Raw genomic sequence first — 20,773 nt, forward strand, 5'->3', positions numbered from 1 at the left:
CGATGTATGGTTAATAATTTCAATTTCGATTGTTTAAAATACTTACAGAATGGTAAAAAGACATATATTAATTTTTCAGGGAAATTCAACTCAAAATATTTATATGTAGAATTTTAATTAGTGACCATTACCATTCCACTGTTATACTGAACGCATCCGATTCAATTTAGTTTTATTGTATTGTAATAGATGGCACCATGGGTTCTACTAATCCAAAGTACTAAGTCACATGACCATAAGTTTGAGTAATAAACGAGTTGTGGGCATTCGCGAGAAAAGGAAAGAGAAATGATTTTTCGTGTCCGATATCGATGTATGGTTAATAATCTTGCGCTACGGCGGCACATAGTTTTGCAATGGGCAGACATCTTGTTAAGCTTCGCACTTGGTGCCATCTAAATATTTTACTTCTAACTTTAATTTAAATAACCTTTCCTGTCCTAGTTGTTAATGTCCTTTTAATTGTGTTTATAGTAAATAAATTATTTGTTTTTCTTTAAAAGTTTTTTTAACCAGTACCCTAGACACTGATCCAAATGGGATTGAATGGGCATTTTGTCCCGCCCAGTCCTACAAACTTGGGGGCACGGCCCCGGGATTTTGAATCATCGTTTAAAAAAAAATCCAGCATCCAGTCTCCTCTTCAAATAAGTATACAACCGAAGGGTTCCCACCTGTGCAACGGAAGAATGAGTGTTCCTGTATCTCAAAAGCATCACCAGTGAAAAAAAACCGTATCTCGAAAGCATCAGCAGCGAAAAAAATTATCGAAACATCGAAAATAAGTGTGCACCGCCGAGTAAAATTTAAAATGTTGTGCCTTCGCATACAGCTACTGAGCAAGATTCGCGTAAGTACTTCTGAAATATTTTGTTTACGTTCCAGAATTGAATCGCCTGTCCTGAAAGTAATCTATTGACGCTCTCCAGTTCTTTTTATTTAAATATATGTAACAATCCATTGATCCATTTATTTATATCCATTGATAACTGTTGTTTATAAAAATATCAACTTTATGAATGTGTTTAATACATAATAACAGATTTCAGTTTTGTTTTTGAAGAGTCTATTCTATAATAAACTTAGGAAATTAATTTTAAGTAAACTATTAAATAATTGGAAGTTATTATTTTTATTTTATTGAAAAAATATTATTTCTGAGTTCTGAATTTAACTTGTTTCTTGAAAATTTATGTGCACTATTCCGTTTTTCTGTTGAGGCATTTATATTAAAAAGAAAAAAGAATCGCCGAATCAACGACTAGACAGTGACCTTGAGTGGCGCGCCGGAGGATTCCAGAGTTCAAATCAACAGTTCCAACTAGTATTAAATCTTTTTCTTATTATTTGTGTATATTATCCTATGCTATATTTTTTGTACGGGTATTTATTCATTCCGGTATCCAACATTGATAACTGTTGTTTATAAAAATATCAACTTTATGAATGTGTTTAATATATAGTAACAGATTTCAGTTTTGTTTTTGAAGAGTCTATTCTATAATAAACTTAGGAAAATTAATTTTAAGTAAACTATTAAATAATTGAAAACTATTATTTTTATTTTATTCAAAAAAATATTATTTCTGAGTTCTGAATTTAACTTGTTTCTTGAAAATTTATGTGCACTATTCCGTTTTTCTGTTGAGGCATTTATATTAAAAAGAAAAAAGAATCGCCGAATCAACGACTAGACAGTGACCTTGAGTGGCGCGCCGGAGGATTCCAGAGTTCAAATCAACAGTTCCCACTAGTATTAAATCTTTTTCTTATTATTTGCGTATATTATCCTATGCTATATTTTTTGTACGGGTATTTATTCATTCCGGTATCATTAGAAACGAAACGAAAGTATATATGTTACGGCCAAAGCCCGAAATACGGCCAGTTCGCGAATTGGCCAGCCAATTCGCGAACTGGCCAAGAGGTTTGGCCAAAGTCCGAAATACCTGTTTTTAATATTGTATTTTCTACTTTGGCTGGCCATTTCGCGAAGTGGCCGGGAATCCTTGGCCAAAGCCCGATGTGATAATCTATACTTATAAATAAAGCTCAATGTAAGTTTGTGTGTGTGTGTGTGTGTGTGCGCGCGCGTGTGTGTGTGTGTTGGCGCTCTACAGTCCAAACCGTTTGATACACAGTTATCAAATTTGGTATTATATACCTTGGAGGTCGGAAATGTGCACCATGGAGCGATTTTTTAAACTTTTAATTAGAATTCTAATTAAAAATTAAGCGTAATTACTGCTTTTTGTCGCTATAACCAGAAAATATTACAACACAAAATCGATTTTTGCTTCAAATTAAAGCTTTTTTTAATTAACGCTTAAAATTCAATTTATAAATTATGCTAAAATTTAATCTGCACGAGCACGTCAAATTAAAAAAAAAATACCTTTTATCAACGTGTTGCCATCACATTGATAGAAGTTTAAATTAAAAAATAAATCAAATATTATTGCAAATTTAATAAACAAAATTTCGGCAGGTGTCTGTATAAAATGAAAATATATATATATATTTTCTGAAAAGTAAAAAGAGGAAAAGTTTTCTATGAGCTTTGACAATACATATTATTAATTCAATAAAACAATTTAATTTAAGGCAAACATAGTTTAATATACTTAGGATAATCATTCTAATCAGCGACCATCAGCTAATTTGGGGCATACATTTGTTAACAAAATAGTCTAAAGGAACTAAATAATTATATTTAATATAACTTTAGTCAATAAATGCTCCGATGAATCAGGAATTTTAAATTTTTACATATGTCCTCTGCCCTTTGAATCATATTTAACAAAATATTCTTCAGACACCAATATTTTTAATAAAAATTGTTGAACTCCAACCAACTAAATCAATCACTAAAACTGACTGATTTTTGAAATTTCAATATCACTCTTCTATAAAAACTGGCGATATTAGACTACTTCACCGATTGTCTCAATGAAGATACGCTAATCCTCTGCAGGGTTTCTCGACAGTGATTGGCCTGTGATTATAAAAATGTTTATTGTTCTAAAACTGATGCATAAAAACTTCATAAACCGGTCAGATTCATCGCAGAAGATAAGGACGTTTATTTATTTATTTAAAAGTTGGTGCCAAGAGTATTTCGCAGAATATGATTCCTTGGGACCAAAGGATTGTGTAAAATTTAAAATTCGTAATTTTTTCATAAGTTCATTTATTGACTGAAATAAAATAAAACATTTTTATTTGTATCATTTAAGTCTTTTGAAAGTAAAAAATTAATTTTACGATGAATCAGAAATTTTTGTTGAATAATTCTTTAAGATATTATATAAATTATTCTGTAGTGCACATATAATTTCGCTGCCGAACGACTCTGATTTCAATTTTCATATTTAAAAATAGACATGGTTGGCTTAGATATAAAAAGCTTTTATATTGATTGAAGTTTAACATTTCCACTTTAATTTAAAGTAGAAATTTTATGGATACTGACATAACATTAGAGAAAACAGTACAATGAAACAGAACTGTTTAAGGCCTGCATAAAAGTACGACTGAATCCTGTAACTACAAAAATATGAAGCTGAAAAATATTTTGCAGAAAAAGCTACTAAGAGAACAAGTTACATTAACTGAAAATTTTAGCGATCATTAATACTGGTGAACCGGCTTGTCGCCAAAGGCGACTAGTGGTAAATAAATATAATGACATTTATGTATAAAATATGAATAAGGACATGTTGTAGGTGAAATTCGACAGATGGCGCCAACAAAGAAATGTCTTTAAATGATATTAATAACAGAACTATTTGTCCTTCATATTTGTTTTAATTAGCCCCTTATTATTGCTATTAGCCTTTGCAAAAAATTTCATATTTTTTGAAGCGATATTTCAGAAGACAATGCGATTCGGGATCTTTAACATTAGGTCCATGGAGCAGAAAAAGACTAAGGATCACCCTTAAATGTAATTGAAAACTGAATACTCAATTTGCCTTTGTATTCATACATGATACGCAACACCCTTGCTCAAAATATAATTCGTTCATTTTGAAGGGTGCAAATCTAATCTTCACGCTATCACGTTGTTACAGTATATATGTTCACTGAATAATTTCTATTATGGCTTTAATATGAGAACAGAATAATACGAGATCATATTTTTATATATTACAAACTTATTTTTAACTCAGAGGTGTCACTTATATTTGAACTCGTTTCTGAAAAAAAAAAAAAAAAAAAAAAAAAAAAACAGTACACAGAAGTATTCTTTTTTAAAAACTTCATTTTTAACAGGGTGTAAAACAATCTGCTCTTGATTCCTTTCTTCCTACTTTGGCCGATCGTCCTGCGCCATTTCGCGAATTGGCCGGTCAAAGCCCGAAATGAAGAAAAGATCGGACATTGGCCAGTAAGTTTACAGCAACGTTGGCCAGATCGCGAATTGGCCGGCCAATTCGCGAACTGGCCGATTTCGGGCTTTGGCCGTAACATATATATGTATGGTGTTGAAAGAGCCTTAACTGATATTCAAATAATTTTTCCAAGCTGCATAAATAAATATTAACGAAAGAATTTTTTTTTTTATTTTGCTTGTGATCTCAAATGAAATATCCGATATTCTTACTATATGAAATTTATTGCTGGAAGTTACTCATGGTTTTCTAATGAAGCATTTTATCTTCTATTCATTCCAATAGCATTTTGAATTAAAGAAACCAGTTGAATTGTTGATAAAAATATTTGTTTTATATATCAATGAAGATAATTTATTTACTTTCAGTTTAAATTCGAACAATATTTTTGATTTAATTTTTGAATTTTACTTATATTTTGATGTAATTTTGGGCTTTTCTACTTTATAGTTGTTTTATTATCAATAGTATTATTTTGAAAGTTATTATCAGTGTCATTTTTTTTATCTCTAATTTCAGAGTGGAACCATATTTGAAAATAATTTGTGCATTTTAAGATATATTTTTAAGAAATTAGCTTTAAATTATCCAAAGATTAATTCTTAATTTCAAGTTTAAAGCGAAACTAATCTAATTTGGCATTTAATTAAACACGCTAAAGCGGAGAGAAATTTTCATAAATTTCAAAATTAATACAGTTCTTTGATTTAGCACCAAGTGCCTTTTTCTCTCAAAATGGCTTTCTTACTAAAAGGCAAGAAAGAAGATTTAATTGCTCTCGCGAAACAATGCGGCGTAACTGTTGAAACCGACTTGACGAAACCCAAAATTAAAGATCTGATTTTGAAAAGCGAAGATTATAATGAGGAAGATACCAAAGTGATGTTAGATAGTATCATTGAGGACAGACTTCTATCAGAAGTAGAAAAACAAAACGAAAGAAAAAAGAGCGATTGCGGAAGGAGGAGCGCGAACACGAACTTGAGAAGTTGAAAACCCAAGTTCAAAGAAATGTTGGTCATGAAAACTCGGCAGATATTCAAGTAACAAATAAGGCTTCGCAAAAGATGTTACACCGATTCAACATGAAACATGACATAAGTTTCAATTTAACGCTATTTGAGCACCATGCCAATTTAACGTCGTTGCCAAAAGCGCAATGGGTTCAGAAGCTACTAGGATTAATTCCTCTGGTGGTTGCTCATTTAATTTCTCAAGAACCTGAGGAAAAATCGAATCATTACGACCATGTGAAGAATCTGCTGTTACAGAGATTCAAGTTGTCACCGGAGAAACTTCGACAGTTGTTTGTTTCACATCAAAAAGCTCCTGAGAAAACATGGCAAGATTTCTATCATGAATTTCAGACTTACTTTGATGGATGGGTAACAGGGCTGAAAATAGACACATACGAAAAGTTACGTGAACTTATCATCACGGACCAGATGAAACAGAAGCCGCCATCAGAGTTTCAGAATCACTTTCTTGATGAAGGTCATCCATAAATTCACCTGTTGATTTGGCGAGAAAATTCGAACAATATGACGATGTCAGAAGGACATTGAAACTAAAAGCATCAGATCCATTCTTCAGAAGGAAAGATGAAATTCAAGGTTCAAATAAATTTCAGAATTACAAACGAAGACCAGCGAATTTCCGGGATGGAAATAACAAGTTCGAAAAGAGACCTTTGCAGCTAAATAGAAACTCATACATTGAGAAGAATAAACCATGGAAACCTGTGAATTGTTGTTACTGCCAAACACTAGGACATTTTGGCATAGATTGCCCACGACGACCCAAAAATACGAAAAGTAACAAGCCTTTGGCGCCTATTGTACAAGTTTGCTCTGAACTTTTACGAGAGAAAATGAGAACAAGAAAAGTAGTTTTAAGAAGCAAAACTTTCGATGCATTAATCGACACTGGTAGTTCAGTCACACTCCTCCGAGAAGATATTAGCAAACAAACAATCAAACCTTCAGAACTCTCAAGAGAAACGATTATATTATCTGGTTTAGGAAAATCACAAGTCAAAACAAAACGGTCATTTAGGCAAGATATCGAATTAGATGGAGAAAAATATTCTCTGACATGGCATGTGGTGCCTACGTCATATTTAGATTTCCAGGCAATTATTGGGTCAGACATTTTAGAACAAGACTCACTTGACTTCGCAAAAGAAGGTGTTAAATTTCGAAGAAGAGAAGACGTAGAAATATTTTCCATGCATGCGCAGCTATATGAGGCAAGACCACAAGATGAAATCGAAATAGAGTATATTAGTGCAGAAGTAAGAAAAGAATTATTGGAGCTAATTTCCAGTTACAAGCCAGAAAAAACTGAAACTACGGATATATCCATGAGAATTATTTTAAAGAACGACATTCCAGTATACCAACCTGCAAAAAGACTCTCATTTCCAGGGAATCAAACAGTGAATAAACAAATCGACGAATGGTTAGAACAAGGGATAATCAGAACCAGCTCATCTGAGTACGCGAGTCCAATCGTATTAGTAAAGAAGAAAGATGGTACTACTAGGTTATGCATCGATTATAGAAAAATAAACAAAAAGCTCATCAAAGACCGTTTCCCATTGCCGTTAATAGAAGACACTTTGAATAAACTCCAAGAAGCTGAATTATGCACTACCCTTGATTTAAGAAACGGATTTTTTCACGTCGACGTAAACGAAAACTGTAAACAGTTTACATCTTTTGTAGTTCCTGACGGACAATTTGAATTCAACAAGGTACCTTTCGATCTGAGTACCAGTTCTAGCGTGTTCCAGAGGTATGTGCACAGTATTTTCCAAGAACTTATGCGAAAAGGCATTGTGATAATCTACATGGACGACTTAATAATTCCAGCTAAAGACGAAATTGAAGGGCTCGAAAAGTTAAAGAAAGTGTTTGAAGTAGCTTCCAAATTTGGCTTAGAATTAAAATTTCCAAAATGTCAATTTCTGAAGAGGAGAGTAAAGTTTTTAGGTCACATCGTCGAAAACGGGACAATCTGTCCGTCAACAGCAAAAACGTTAGCAGTAAAAAAATTTCCACTACCGACAACGGTCAAACAAGTTCAAAGTTTCTTAGGCCTAACCGGCTATTTTCGCAAGTTCATTCTGCAGTATTCAAAGATAGCAAAATCACTGAGTGACCTGACTAGAAAGGATACTCCATTTGTGTTTAACAAGCCGCAGTTTGAAGCATTCTAAAAGCTCAAGAAAATATTAACAGAAAGTCCAGTGTTAAATATATTTCGACAAAGAAGAAAAACAGAATTACATACAGACGCAAGTCAACATGGATATGGAGCCATTTTACTGCAAGAAGGCGAAGATAGAAAACTGCATCCGGTCCAATACATGTCTCATAAAACCTCTCCAGCGGAAGAAAAGTATAGTAGCTATGAATTAGAAGTCCTCGCCATTGCACAGCACTTAAGAAATTTCGCACCTACCTTTTAGGTAATCACTTCAAGATTGTGACAGACTGCTCCGCTTTCCAAAAGACTATGGATAAAAAGGACTTAGTCACTCGAATAGCCAGATGGGCACTTCTTTTAGAAGAATTTGACTACGAAATTATTCATCGACCAGGTAAAAGAATGCAACATGTAGATGCTCTAAGCAGAAACCCGGTAGCGGTAATATCAAACGAAACTATTACAGCAAGATTGAAATGAGCCCAGCAAGAGGATAAAAATGTCCAAAATTTCAGATCGGTCATCAGCGGCAGTGTTAATCAAGAATTTTTCGAAATCAACGAAATCTTATATAAATATGAAAGTGGTCATGAATTAATAGTTGTTCCAAGAGACATGCAAACCGAATTAATCAAATTAGCTCATGAAAAAGGACACTTTTAAACAACTATGACCGAAGAAATCATCAAGCAAGAATTCTTTATTCCAAACCTAACCAAAAGAGTACAAAATGTAATCTTGAACTGTGTCTCATGTATATTAGCAAATAAGAAAATGAGAAGAAAGAAGGATTTTTAAACCCTATTCCTAAAGAAGATATACTACTAAGTACCTATCATGTCGATTTTATAAGTCCTATGCCATCCAAGAACAAGAAATATCAACATATCCTAACAGTTGTTGATGCATTTACTAAATTTACTTGGCTATACCTTGTCAAATCTACTTCTACTGAGGACGCACTTGACAAATTAAGACTACAACAGAAAACGTTTGGCAATCCAAGGAGAATAATCACTGATAGAGGATCAGCATTTACTTCTACAGCCTTTAGTGATTATTGTATCGACCGGAATATCCAACATCTATAAGCAGCAACAGGAGTACCTCAAGGAAACGTCCAAGTAGAAAGAGTACATCGCACACTCATACCTGTCTTGACTAAACTGTCAATTGATGACCCTACAAAATGGTACAAGCATGTAGACAGACTACAGAGAATCTTTAACATACCTCAAACCGCAGTATCAAGTGGACACTTTTTGAACTGTTAATTGGCACCACTATGAGGAATAAAGAAGATCTCCGAATACGAGACCTACTGTTGGAAGAATTAATAGAATTACAAGAACAGAGAGATCTACTTCGGGAAGACGCAAAAGCAAACATGCAGAATATACAGGCGCAAAATAAAAAGAACTACGATAGAAAGCGCAAGGAAGCTCCAGTATATCAGAAAGGGGATTTGGTAGCCATTCAACGAACTCAATTCGGGACTGGACTAAAGCTAAGACCTAGATTTTTGGGACCATACAAAATTATAAAAGTAAAGCCGAGAGACAGGTACGACGTTGAGAAAATAGGCGACCATGAAGGTCCTAATCTGACCATGTCGTCAGCTGATTTGATGAAATGTTACTCACCAGGCTGAATAAAACGAAATCAGGGTGATTGTTAATAACTCTATTTTATTCCGTAATATATTCCATTTTTATGTATATTTTTATATTCTTCTAACATAATTGTGCTTCAATGAATATACACATATGTTTTTTTTCTATGTTCCGTCCATTATATTTTACTTTTGTAGTGAACTTCTGTATGAGTTATCAACAATTATGTAAACTGTGTTTTCCCTTAAATTGTGCAGTTATATTTTAGACATTTTTTTCCAGTGATGTATTCAGCAAATTATTACTACTAGTGTAACTTACCTCTCTATTAAGAATCAACGTATTTAAAGTGAATTTCTGAATTTGTTTCTTTTAATAACAGTTTGGTCGAGTGGAATTTAATGTTAATCTGGAGTGCCAGTATGTAAACAACGATGAGGTCATCGTTCTATCAGGACTGGCCGAGTTGTAGAGTTTTAATTAGTGGCCATTACCATTCCACTGTTATATAGAACGCATCCAATTCAATTTAGTTTTATTGTATTGTAATAGATGGCACCATGGGTTCTACTAATCCAAAGTACTAAGTCACATGACCATAAGTTTGAGTAATAAACGAGTTCTGGGCATTCGCGAGAAAAGGAAAGAGAAAGGATTTTTCGTGTCCGATGTCGATGTATGGTTAATAATCTTGCGCTACGGCGGCACATAGCTTTGCAATTGGCAGACATCGTGTTAGGCTTCGCACTTGGTGCCATCTAAATATTTTACTTCTAACTTTAATGTAAATAACCTTTCCCATCCTAATTGCTAATGTCCTTTTAATTTTGTTTATAGTAAATAAATTATTTGTTTTTCTTTAAAAGTTTTCTTAACCAGTACCCTAGACACTGATGCAAATGGGATTGAATGGGCATTTTGTCCCACCCAGTCCTATATATATATATATATATTTCGGAGCAATAAACAAGTACTTGTATTAAGTGAATAATTATGCATTGAATTATTTTTCTGAGCGCAAATGGTTAATGTTACTTTAGAATAATTTCTTAAAAGCACATATTTTTTACACTTTTCTTTATTTTGAAATATTGATTAAGATGCGCCATAACAGCTTTAATATTGCTTTTCATCTCTTTGAATAAGATTTGAATTTTTTAGCTTTGTTTCCGTTTTCGACTCATTATTGGACTAAATAAAGCTATTCAACGTCATTTTGTTACCATTGACTTTGTCCTTTTCCTACCGGCGATAGGGATAGATCCCGCGCTTGTTATAGACTGACAGAGAGAAGGAATTTGAAACGTCAGCACAGAGAGATCTTTATCTTGACAGTGGTGATTATTTATTATCTTAAAAAGTTGCATTAGACATCTGGGTCTACTTTGTTTATCAGTTTGTTAATAAGAGTTTCTGCTTTAAGAATTGGTATCCATCCTGTCTTACTGATACAGAAAAATATTACTGAAATGATATATTAACTCTAGAGATGTTGAATAGATTGAGGTGGATGAGGGGGTTGCAAGATCCCTTCCCCAGAGTTTTATCCTAAATAGGCATTTTGATTGTCAGTCGGCAGAATTTATAGGCATAATGAATTGAACGCGGTATTTTATTCTGCACGTCGCTATGGGGAATATTTGTAACAAAATCTAAATATTTTTCAACTTTTTTCATATTAAAATCATTGCTTTTGATATTTGAATTACTTTGTACTATTAGCAAATACATTTAAGTAATTTATTGATGCAATGTATGTATTTATTTTTTAAAAAAATATTTGCAATTTGAAATTTACTTAATTTTTTACTCTTTTTATAAGGGAACTAAAGATAAATTTGTTTTACAAGTGAGGTTTAATTTAATATAATCACTTTTATCCTTATAAATTTGTAGTTATTTATATAAACCAATATCCAAAATATAGACTATACACATTTTTTCACTTAAATATTCACAAAGTTGGGTTGATTGATTTTTCAAGGTCACTAGTTTAAAGGTTTTAATATGATTCTTTATCATTCTGGTCTTCATGTTCCTCAAACTCGTTTTCTTCATAAGTCTCATTTTGGTTTTTATCAGAAACAGATCATTATCAGGCATATCAGGAAGAAGAAATTGTAGTTTCACTGCTATATGCTTTACTCTTTTCCCTTGGTCTCTGCATAGAGCAACTCATAAAAAATTACTACAAGAAGTCTGTTAATCGGTGTTGAATGTTTGACAATATGTTTTACGATACAATTTAAAGTTTTAATTTGTGGCCTCGGCAACGTCTTTTGATAGCTGGTCAATGGTTACGATCACGTGCTTATTTGCAACGGCATCATTATCAAAACACTGTGGGATGCCACTTGTAGTAAGGAACAACGAACACATTAACGAATAATGGGATGCCAAATGTAATGATCCAAAAATAGTCGTGCTCATTTATAATCACATGCCTATAACTTTTCTTCACTAATGCAATGTCCACTTGTTATCGATTCCAAAATTACTTACAGTCTTTTAAAGACCTATACATCTACTCCAGTGATTCGTGGTTCAGTTTGTGCATTTGGAAAGAAACACATACTTGTGCTATTTATTATCTTTTGATGGTCCAAAATCTTGTTTTCAAATGTTCCTTCAGAATATTTTGTCTTAGTTTTTAAGTCTTTGAGCTTTGCTGTGTGTGCGTTCTCTTCTTTTTTCATCTTCGACTTTCATCTTCTAGTCGACTACTTCTGAATCGGAATTTTGGATAAATGAAGTACTGATTCAAAGAATCGTATGCGTATATGAACAGCCAAATGACTAAATTGACCGATCTAAATGACCGAGTATAAAGATTTTTCGGAAAATTCTTATCTAATTTATTTTTCTTATGTAAGTCATGCTGATATATATATATCATCAACAACAATATGCATGATACAACAATATCGTTGTTGATATTGTTCCTATTTCATCATTCCAAATTTTTCCATCAATCATTATCAGATGCTTTAGCATTCCAACATCAGTTGGTACTTCTCTGCTATTCAACATGCACTGGATCTCTTAGTTTTTAATCTGATCTTTCATGTACAAAGATGTTTGATGTACAAAGCAGACTGACCTGCAGAATTTTCTAGAGGAGGGAGTTGTGTTTTGCCGTAAAGCTGACTTCTTTTCATTGACATTAGCAATTAGTTTTTAATATATGCAACAGCTTTGGAAGATACTGGCGTCATTAGCACTTGCGTTTTGAAACTGGTGCTTAAATTTCGATTGTTGAGAGCCATCGTCACTTTATTTGGATATTGATTCCTGGATAAGCATTTCTTGAAATTTTTAACTTGTAGTCATTTTTTAATATTTGCATAACTGTGGTGTGATCTAATAAACAATAGAAATTAATTTTAGCCAATATTTCAGAAAGAGAAATCGTGTCTTCGCTTGCACAGCACTCTGTTTTCACTTTTTTGAGCAATGTGTAGCAAGAGCATACTGAAATTATTTTAGCTATGTATAACTTCATGCTGCTTTCTTGTTAATTCTGTATTAAAGAAAATCGTCAATGATTTCGATTGTATGTTTTTCTTTATTTCGTTCTTTTTAGGCATTAAAAGCATACTTTATAAATTTGTTGGCTCTTGTTGGAGTTTCTACATTTTTTTTTATCATTCAAGTATTATCAGAGTTTCTTGCAGTTCTGCTACTTATGCAACAAATGTCAACACCTCAGAGGACGAATGTTTTTGTAACTTTCCATTTTTCCTTCGCTTGATCTTTTCACTTGACTTATTGCAATCTTTCTGAGGGCAGTATGGAGTATTTTAAAAAATACTGACCCCTAGATGATATTTACCAAACATTCACCATTCTTCTTCGGAAGCCTTTTCTCTTTGTTGTTCGTTGAATACCATCTGCTCTTAAAACATCTGAGTGAAAATTTAAATGACCTTCTCTCAGCATCTGGCCACATTGTACCAGCCATTATATTTGACAAAAATCGCAGCTTTTCACCTTTCATCTGAGAGAAAATTATTTAATTAAATCTTACAATACCAATCAAGTGATTTTCGTTTCAGAAGATTAAAAATGAAACACCTTTATTTATGCTAATAAGAATATAATCTTTATCTCGAAAGTTTGATGACTACAAAATAAGGCATTGAAGTATTGTTAAAAACAGCCTCAGAAATTGCAAAATCTTAATTTATGACATTTAAAATGTTTTAGCTTATTTCATTTAGTGCATCTTTGACCACAATAATAAAAACTGTTTGAGGCCGCAACTTTTTTACTCTTAAGGATAATATTAATAAATTTATTAAATGTAAAATTCTGTTCAATACTTTTTGTATTACAAAAAAGATATAGTGAAATCTTATTTGTTAAAATGATTTATGCAAAATATTAAGAAAGTATAATTTAGCAGTAAACTCACTTTCAAATGAAAACCTGTCACAAAACTGTATTTAAAGATAGTTTATAAAACATTGCATATAAAATTAGAAAATATTCCTTGAATATTTTTTCATTGAAATGGGCCCTTCAATACAGTAAACATCACGATTTTAATTTAATAAAGGTCGTACAAGCCCTTACTCACCTTTAAAAAGTTTTTTAAAATATGTAAATAAAGTTAAACAGGCTCAAAAATAATATTTTTTATTTTTTATTGTATTAAAATAAAGCTATTTAAATAAATACATAATTTAAAACAAAGGTCTTGCCCTTCTTTAACACTTAAACTGAATTCAACTTCAACCTACCAATTCATAAAGCCACAAAAAGTATACATTTAAACGTCATAACAAAGCTTAAATGTAAGAAAAAATATACTGACAGAAAAACAAACAAACAATCAGTTCTTCAACTAAAGATAAGTTATTGTATTAAAATAAAACTATTTAAATGAATACATAATTTAAAACAGCGGTCTTACAGCAGTCTTTAAAACTTAAACCGAATTCAATTTCAAGCCATCAATTCATAAAGTCACAAAAAGTATACATTTAAACGTTATAACAAAACTTAAATGCAAGAAAAAAGTACGTCACTGACAGAAAAAAACAAAAAACAATCAGTTCTTTAACAAAAGACAGATTTACTTTTGTTTTGATTTTATTGTCGCAAGAACCGATCCCGCTTGTCATCACTGAAGATGGAAGAGTCGAATATGATTCATTTCCAGAAATAGATATCGATCGAAGCACCAATTAGTCAAATTGCCGCAAAATACACTTTTTAATATAATAGGGTTGCCAAGCATATTATTTGGGTTACAGAGAGCTCTTAATGTCAGTCTTGGAAGGGATTTGAAGGGAGATGCTCACTTAATGCTTTCGATGTCAGAAAGGCCCTTCTCTCGGTATTATCTTCGTCTATTCTTAAAAATTACCTAATACATATCAATTTATAGAAATTACTTAAAGGATTCTATTTACTGTGGCAGTTGGATAAACGGAAAGTTTTTAACTGAAACTGGTAAGTAATTCGATTTTTTTTCTGGTCGCTTGAATTTTCTATTAAAGAAATGTTATGATATTATTCATAATTTAATTATATTTTGGTTAGTTCAATATATAAACTAAAAAATTGTATTTCTTTCTAAATTGTTTTTATAGTTTCATTATATCCGTGCATTGTTGTTTTCAGTGATCGTACGAGACTAATTTTAAAATCCTTTCATTCACTCGAAATATCGTATTAACTTTTATAAGTGATTTTCAAGAACAAAAATTCAATGTCTTGTTTTCCAGTTTCTGTCAAATTTTAAACTTTGTTTTTCTTTTATCTTAAATTTTCCTTTGCATAAATCTTATTTTTAATTAATTGTATTAAAGAAGGAGTTGTAAAATTTTCTGTGTTCGATAGAAACATTATACATAATTTTATTTTCATAATAACTTATACAAATGTATCATCAAAAATAGTGATAGAATGTTTAGAAAGATTAATATGATTTCAAAAAATTCTGTATATATTTATATATATAGATTATTCTATATCTATCTATCTATATTCTATATATATTTAAAACATATTAATATATCTATATATTTATTAATATCTATATTCTATTACAAATATCTCTATTCTATCTACATATAAATTTTATATCTTCAGTGTCTGTCCCCTTTCAAAAACTTTTTCACCATATAGTAAATAGAAATGATTGTTTAATTAAATCAATAAAATCAATACAAAACTCCATCCATAAATTTTTCAGAAGAATAAAAATGTTCAGATACTGAAATAAAGATGCTTATATTTTGTAGATATTTCAAAAAGAACATTCAAATTATAAAATGTTCAACCATCAACTTTCAAAAATGTTTTCTTCATTCTAGCATCACCTTTATCTTCAGAATTTTGTGGAAGACAATTTAATGCACTGAAGTTTATTTTCAGCCTTACTCAAATTAACAGATGTAATCAATGGTGCTCGTTTTCTTAAAAAACATAATGATAGGCTTGGCATACGTGAAAATGTAAACAAATGGCCTCAATTAAAGTTCCTCTAAGTAAAATTGTAAGCCAAAATTAATTAAAATGGCTCCTTTGCTTAAAAAAACTTAGAGACAGATTAAAATACGTGATAATATATATAAATGGCCTCAATTAAAATTTCGTAAAGTAAAGTTGTAAACTAAAATTTGTTTTAATGAAAAACTCTATAAGATTTATTATTATTCAGAAATGTAAGTCGTATCCTCACGGAACTTTTATGTTTATTACAATTCATGATTTTTTTTAAAATTTTTGCAGGATTAATTTTACTGAATACTATTCATACTTTTCTTGTCTCTGACCTCTACTTTCTGAACTCTTTGATAGTTTATGGTGCAGAAATAGACTGTATGTAATATTATCTATTCAATTTTTTTATTTAAAATAAAGTTAATTCGTAAATTATATCTCACACTACAAACATGGTCGGAAATCAGATTGCATAAAAATATTGGTTTAGTTAGTCAGCAGCATTCATTACTTGAATTGGACTTTTATTGTCTCCTCCTCCTTTTCCTCCCTCCTCCCCGTCCCCAAATAATTAAAAATTGCACATCTCCGGTTAGCTTAGTATGATGCAAATAATTAATTAAGTAAATTAAAGAAAGGGTTTCGATTTTTTTCCCCACAATTGAAGATTCTACACTCCTTCTTTCTTTCGTTTCCACCTTTAAATTATCCATCATGATATGATCAGCTAGTATTAGCTCCCTCAAGATGAATCTCCACTTTTCAGAATAGAATGGTTTATTTTTTAGTTTGGAACAGCATAGACGCGAAACCGTACACATTGCGAAAACATTTTCCGTAATATGAAAATGAATCATTTAAATGGAGTTTAAAATTCTATCCTTCTGTCTGTTTCTTATGAAAAATTATTCAAGATATGTTTTATTAAATTATCCTAGATAATTTCCGGATCTCAGATCAACTCCTATGACTAGAACAAAAGCACTAACTTGAATCTTGTACAACCACCTCTTAACTTTCAGTATTATGGAAAGAAAAACATTTTGGACGCCTTGCACACAGAATGAAAGATGAATATTTTTAGAAGAGATAACAAGCCTCATTCTTTTGTTTGTCGTTGTTTACATTTCTTTTATCATGCCTTCTGTCTATTTATCTGTTTTCATTATTTAATGACAATGAAACTCGAGTTATGCTAACATTACTCAGTTTAGTAATCTTTCAAGAATAAATTGCTGGATAAAGTAACAATTTTTGTCTTCCCCCCCTTATTATTTTTGACTCTAAAAAGCGAGGTAAAAGTATCAGTACAGTGGCAAAGCGAGGGTAAGTGACACCCGAAGCATTTTTCGATATTTTTCTTTACTGTTCGTTTTAAGTGGTTTATCAAGTGTAAATGGCGCCAACGGCACGGTGTTACGTTTTCGCCACTTCCTGATATTTCACAAAAAAAGTTACATAAACGGACCAGTGTTTTATTTCCATGGCGTTCCCTAAGAGTGGTGCGTTGGACCTATTTTCTATGCTCCCCAGTTTCTATACCACTGTACCAATATTGTATCTTCAAAACATCTCTTGTACATTGGCAGCTTTTTAACGGCTGCCGCTTATACTCGTTACTCTGAGGGAAGAAGGTGCTAAAGATTTATTTGATTAACCTCGTAAGGCTAAATTGACAATGAATTTGCATCACTGAGTAAGAAGAAGTTTTTCTACCGTGTCTGACTTCATATAGTAAAAATCCGTTGTTGTTCTTAATCATAAATTGACTACTCCGACCCTCCCTAAGGCACACGGAAAAAACTGAATGACTGGACCACGGCGACAACAACAACACTAGTAAGAACTATGATTGAGTCCTAAGAGCCATCACCTCCCACGGTGCAATCCTTTCTGTGGGAAGTACATCCCGTCATCAATAGGAGGTAGCCAACCCCCACCATTTCTGTACCCACCGGGTGGCGAGAACCAACCACCATACTAGAAGCTTCTCATCTTCATTTCTGAGGTGCGCTCCGGTGGGAGGCCGTTGTCCTTAAGACTGATACCCTTTACTTTTATCCATGTTACCAATACTGTAACTTTAAATGCTTTCCTAGGATTGGATCTCGAGACATTTACAGCCTTTGTCCTTCTCCTCCCTCTCCCCCTTTCTTATTCTATGCGAATATTCCAACTCGATTTCTTTCACTACGATCTATAAGAAATTTATTTGATCTTATTACCATCTAATTTATTATTTCATCTGCTTCTAAAAAACTACTAAAACTTAGAATTACTTTATCTTCATACAAACAGAAAAATGTTGTTTAATGATTTTAAATTTTATAAAAGTATAAAATCGTTGGTTAGTTTAAAAGCCTCTGCAAAGCTAACTTCACATATTCTTCTAATTTTAACAAAATTTGAAAAACCATGTAAAAAATAAATGTAAAAAAAGTTTTTTGCCATTTAATTTCAATGAGTTTATTATGTTACATGCATCCATTTCTTAAACTCATTTTTTTATTATTTTTATAATATAATCTATAAGTAATTTTATATCGCACTTTCATTAGACGGAAATGCTGATATCATTTCAATGAGATTAATGGAAATCTTTGAAATTATATAAACATTTCTTCAAAATGATTCGGCTTATTCTTTCTTTATCCCATTTTGACAATCAGAATAATCCATTTTAAATTCAATTTGAAGTCTTTTTTTATGTCTTATTGGTCGATAATAAGGATTTCTAGTAAACCATCTTTTCACAATACAAGCAAAATCATTCAAAAATTGAAAATGATTTGCAAAGTTCTTAAAAAAACTTTCTTTCCTTCATAAAATTATTTAGTAACCTTTCATCTAACTAAGCAATATAACCCAAATAGGATACAGAGGATTTCTGGACTTGGCCATATCTGTAATCTTCACTAAGAGTCTCTATACTACAACAACGAAACTTTTAAATGTATCAGGAGTGGATAACAAGAATTAAAGATGCAGATGATTAATTAAAAATTAACCGATCCATTAAAATTTCTTATTTAATGTATTAAAATGAGCGGAAAGATTTAAATGAAATTTAAAGTCGCATTTTGGATTTGGAAAATATTTATGGCGCTTTCTTTTCAGCTTAAAATGGTGTTTTAATGGTGTAGAAAAGAGTCAAATCGTGTAAAATTAAACCTACGCTGTAAATGTAAATCGCATTATGAAACACTACATAATATATTTCATCTTATGTATCTTTTATGCTTTAATATATAAAATAGGCAAATGAAAATGATTAAATGTTATTGAATTTTCATTTGTTTTATTACAATTATACATGAAAGAGTTAAATATTATGTACACAATTAAAATTTTTTATATTAAGGCTAGAAAGCAAAATTTTTGAATAATAAAGTTCTCTATCTATAGTTTTCCAGATAATATTTATAAATCGATTGTTATTCCATTAATTCAAAAAATGTTCTTCTTTATAGTTTCAGATAAGTGAAGAAATATAGTCCAAAGCTGATAAAGAGTGTCTAGATTAATTAATCAATAAAAACTCTTAATTGTTAATTTCATCTAATGAAAACAATAGGAATATGAATTTTCTGTGATATTGATTGAAAAATTTTAATTAAATAAATATATGATGTCTGACTGCATTTGAAAATTCTAAGAAGGAACATGAATGAGATTCCATAAAATATTATATTAAATGGGGAAAATTATCGCCTTTTTTATTTGAAGTGTATTATTTATTTTCCTTAAAATGATCTATGAAACACTTGACAAGTGTTTCACAGGCAACTGTTTCATAGCTCTTAATAACCAAAATAAATAAAGTTATAATTATATCTTCATAATTTTTTTTCATTTGGTAAAAAAATTATTCGATGTCATTTTGTTAATAGCAAACAAGTGGATATTTCAACAATATTATAAATGTTTGTAATAAGTTAATTAAAATATTTTTTTAAAAAATACTTTTATAAATGCTCTAAAAAGTGGAAATTTTTTAAATAATTTTCTACTTTTTAATCTTTATTTATAATTCATCCTTATAAATATTACAAAATTTCGAAAAAAAATTCTGAAGTTCTCTACCAGGAAACACCACTGGTATGGAATCAAATTTAAATTAAATTAATTAACGGATTAGTAAGTTGTAAAAATATTAAAATAATGCATTGTCATTGAAAATACATCAGTGAAAAAAATGTTATATCTAGCACATCAGGAAATGAATGAAAAAATCGATTACCGAATTCTATATTTACAAAATGAAAGAAGTCAAGTTAAATAAAAGCAAATAAAAAGAAGCATGAAATGAAGATAATATTTTTATGAATCAATATTTTTTATAAAAATTATGTAGACAGTCGTTTAGAAATTTTTATTAATTTCTCATTTAAATATCTGCTTCCTCTTCACGATTTAATCTTTTTAAAATCCCATTATCTTAAAAATAAGATACATTTTATGCAGTTAGAACTTACCTCCATAAATAAGAAACATCAGAAGTTTTATAGGAATTAATTCCTTCCTTTTCAGATCTTTTTTAAACTTATCCATTTTGTGGGCATTAGCATTTGTTACTACAACGCCCCTTTATTCCCATAAAAAATAAGATGCTTCTATCCGTCCTGATCTATAGTATATCTTTTTATCATTATCGCCTTTTATTGATAAGAGATTAAAAATAGGAAATCGAAAAAAATAGGATATTTTGAATTTTCTTTATACTGTTGGTTGTTCTTAATATACAATAGGCGACAAAAAAGAATAATCAGTAGCCGAATTTGTTTTCAGTTTCAAAGAATCGATTGGTTTGGCTCTATTAACATAAATTACGACTTAAAATTACATTAAAATACATAATTTTAAAGTGGATTTTTTATAAAATATTAGAGTTTAATATTAACATATTAGATTTATTATTATTAAATCCTTTTCAATAAGGTGAGATTTTTTAAAAGAAATCTTATCCAACTGAACGTAGAGATAACATCTCAGAAAAGAAAGCAAGTTTATCTTCGAAAATGATATTTCTCCAGCTATACATGGAGATAAGAAATTGAAAATTAATTAATAATTTTTAAGGCGATTTGTAGTCAATCTAGTGTA

At 30.9% G+C, this 20,773-nt stretch overlaps 1 protein-coding gene across 1 annotated transcript in view; it reads right to left on the reverse strand.

Annotated features, from left to right (window-relative positions):
* Positions 1-20,267, reverse strand: part of LOC129960809 (uncharacterized) — a 43,425-nt gene extending 23,158 nt beyond the window's left edge. Inside the window, exon 1 of the mRNA XM_056074463.1 lies at positions 20,146-20,267. Within this exon, the coding sequence (XP_055930438.1) occupies positions 20,146-20,221 (76 nt within the window). The 5' untranslated portion in view covers positions 20,222-20,267. The remainder of the gene's footprint in view (positions 1-20,145) is intronic.
* Between the last annotated feature and the right edge of the window lie 506 nt (positions 20,268-20,773).

The sequence above is a fragment of the Argiope bruennichi genome, chromosome X2, assembly GCF_947563725.1.
Source record: "Argiope bruennichi chromosome X2, qqArgBrue1.1, whole genome shotgun sequence".
NCBI classification, from domain to species: Eukaryota; Metazoa; Arthropoda; class Arachnida; order Araneae; family Araneidae; genus Argiope; species Argiope bruennichi.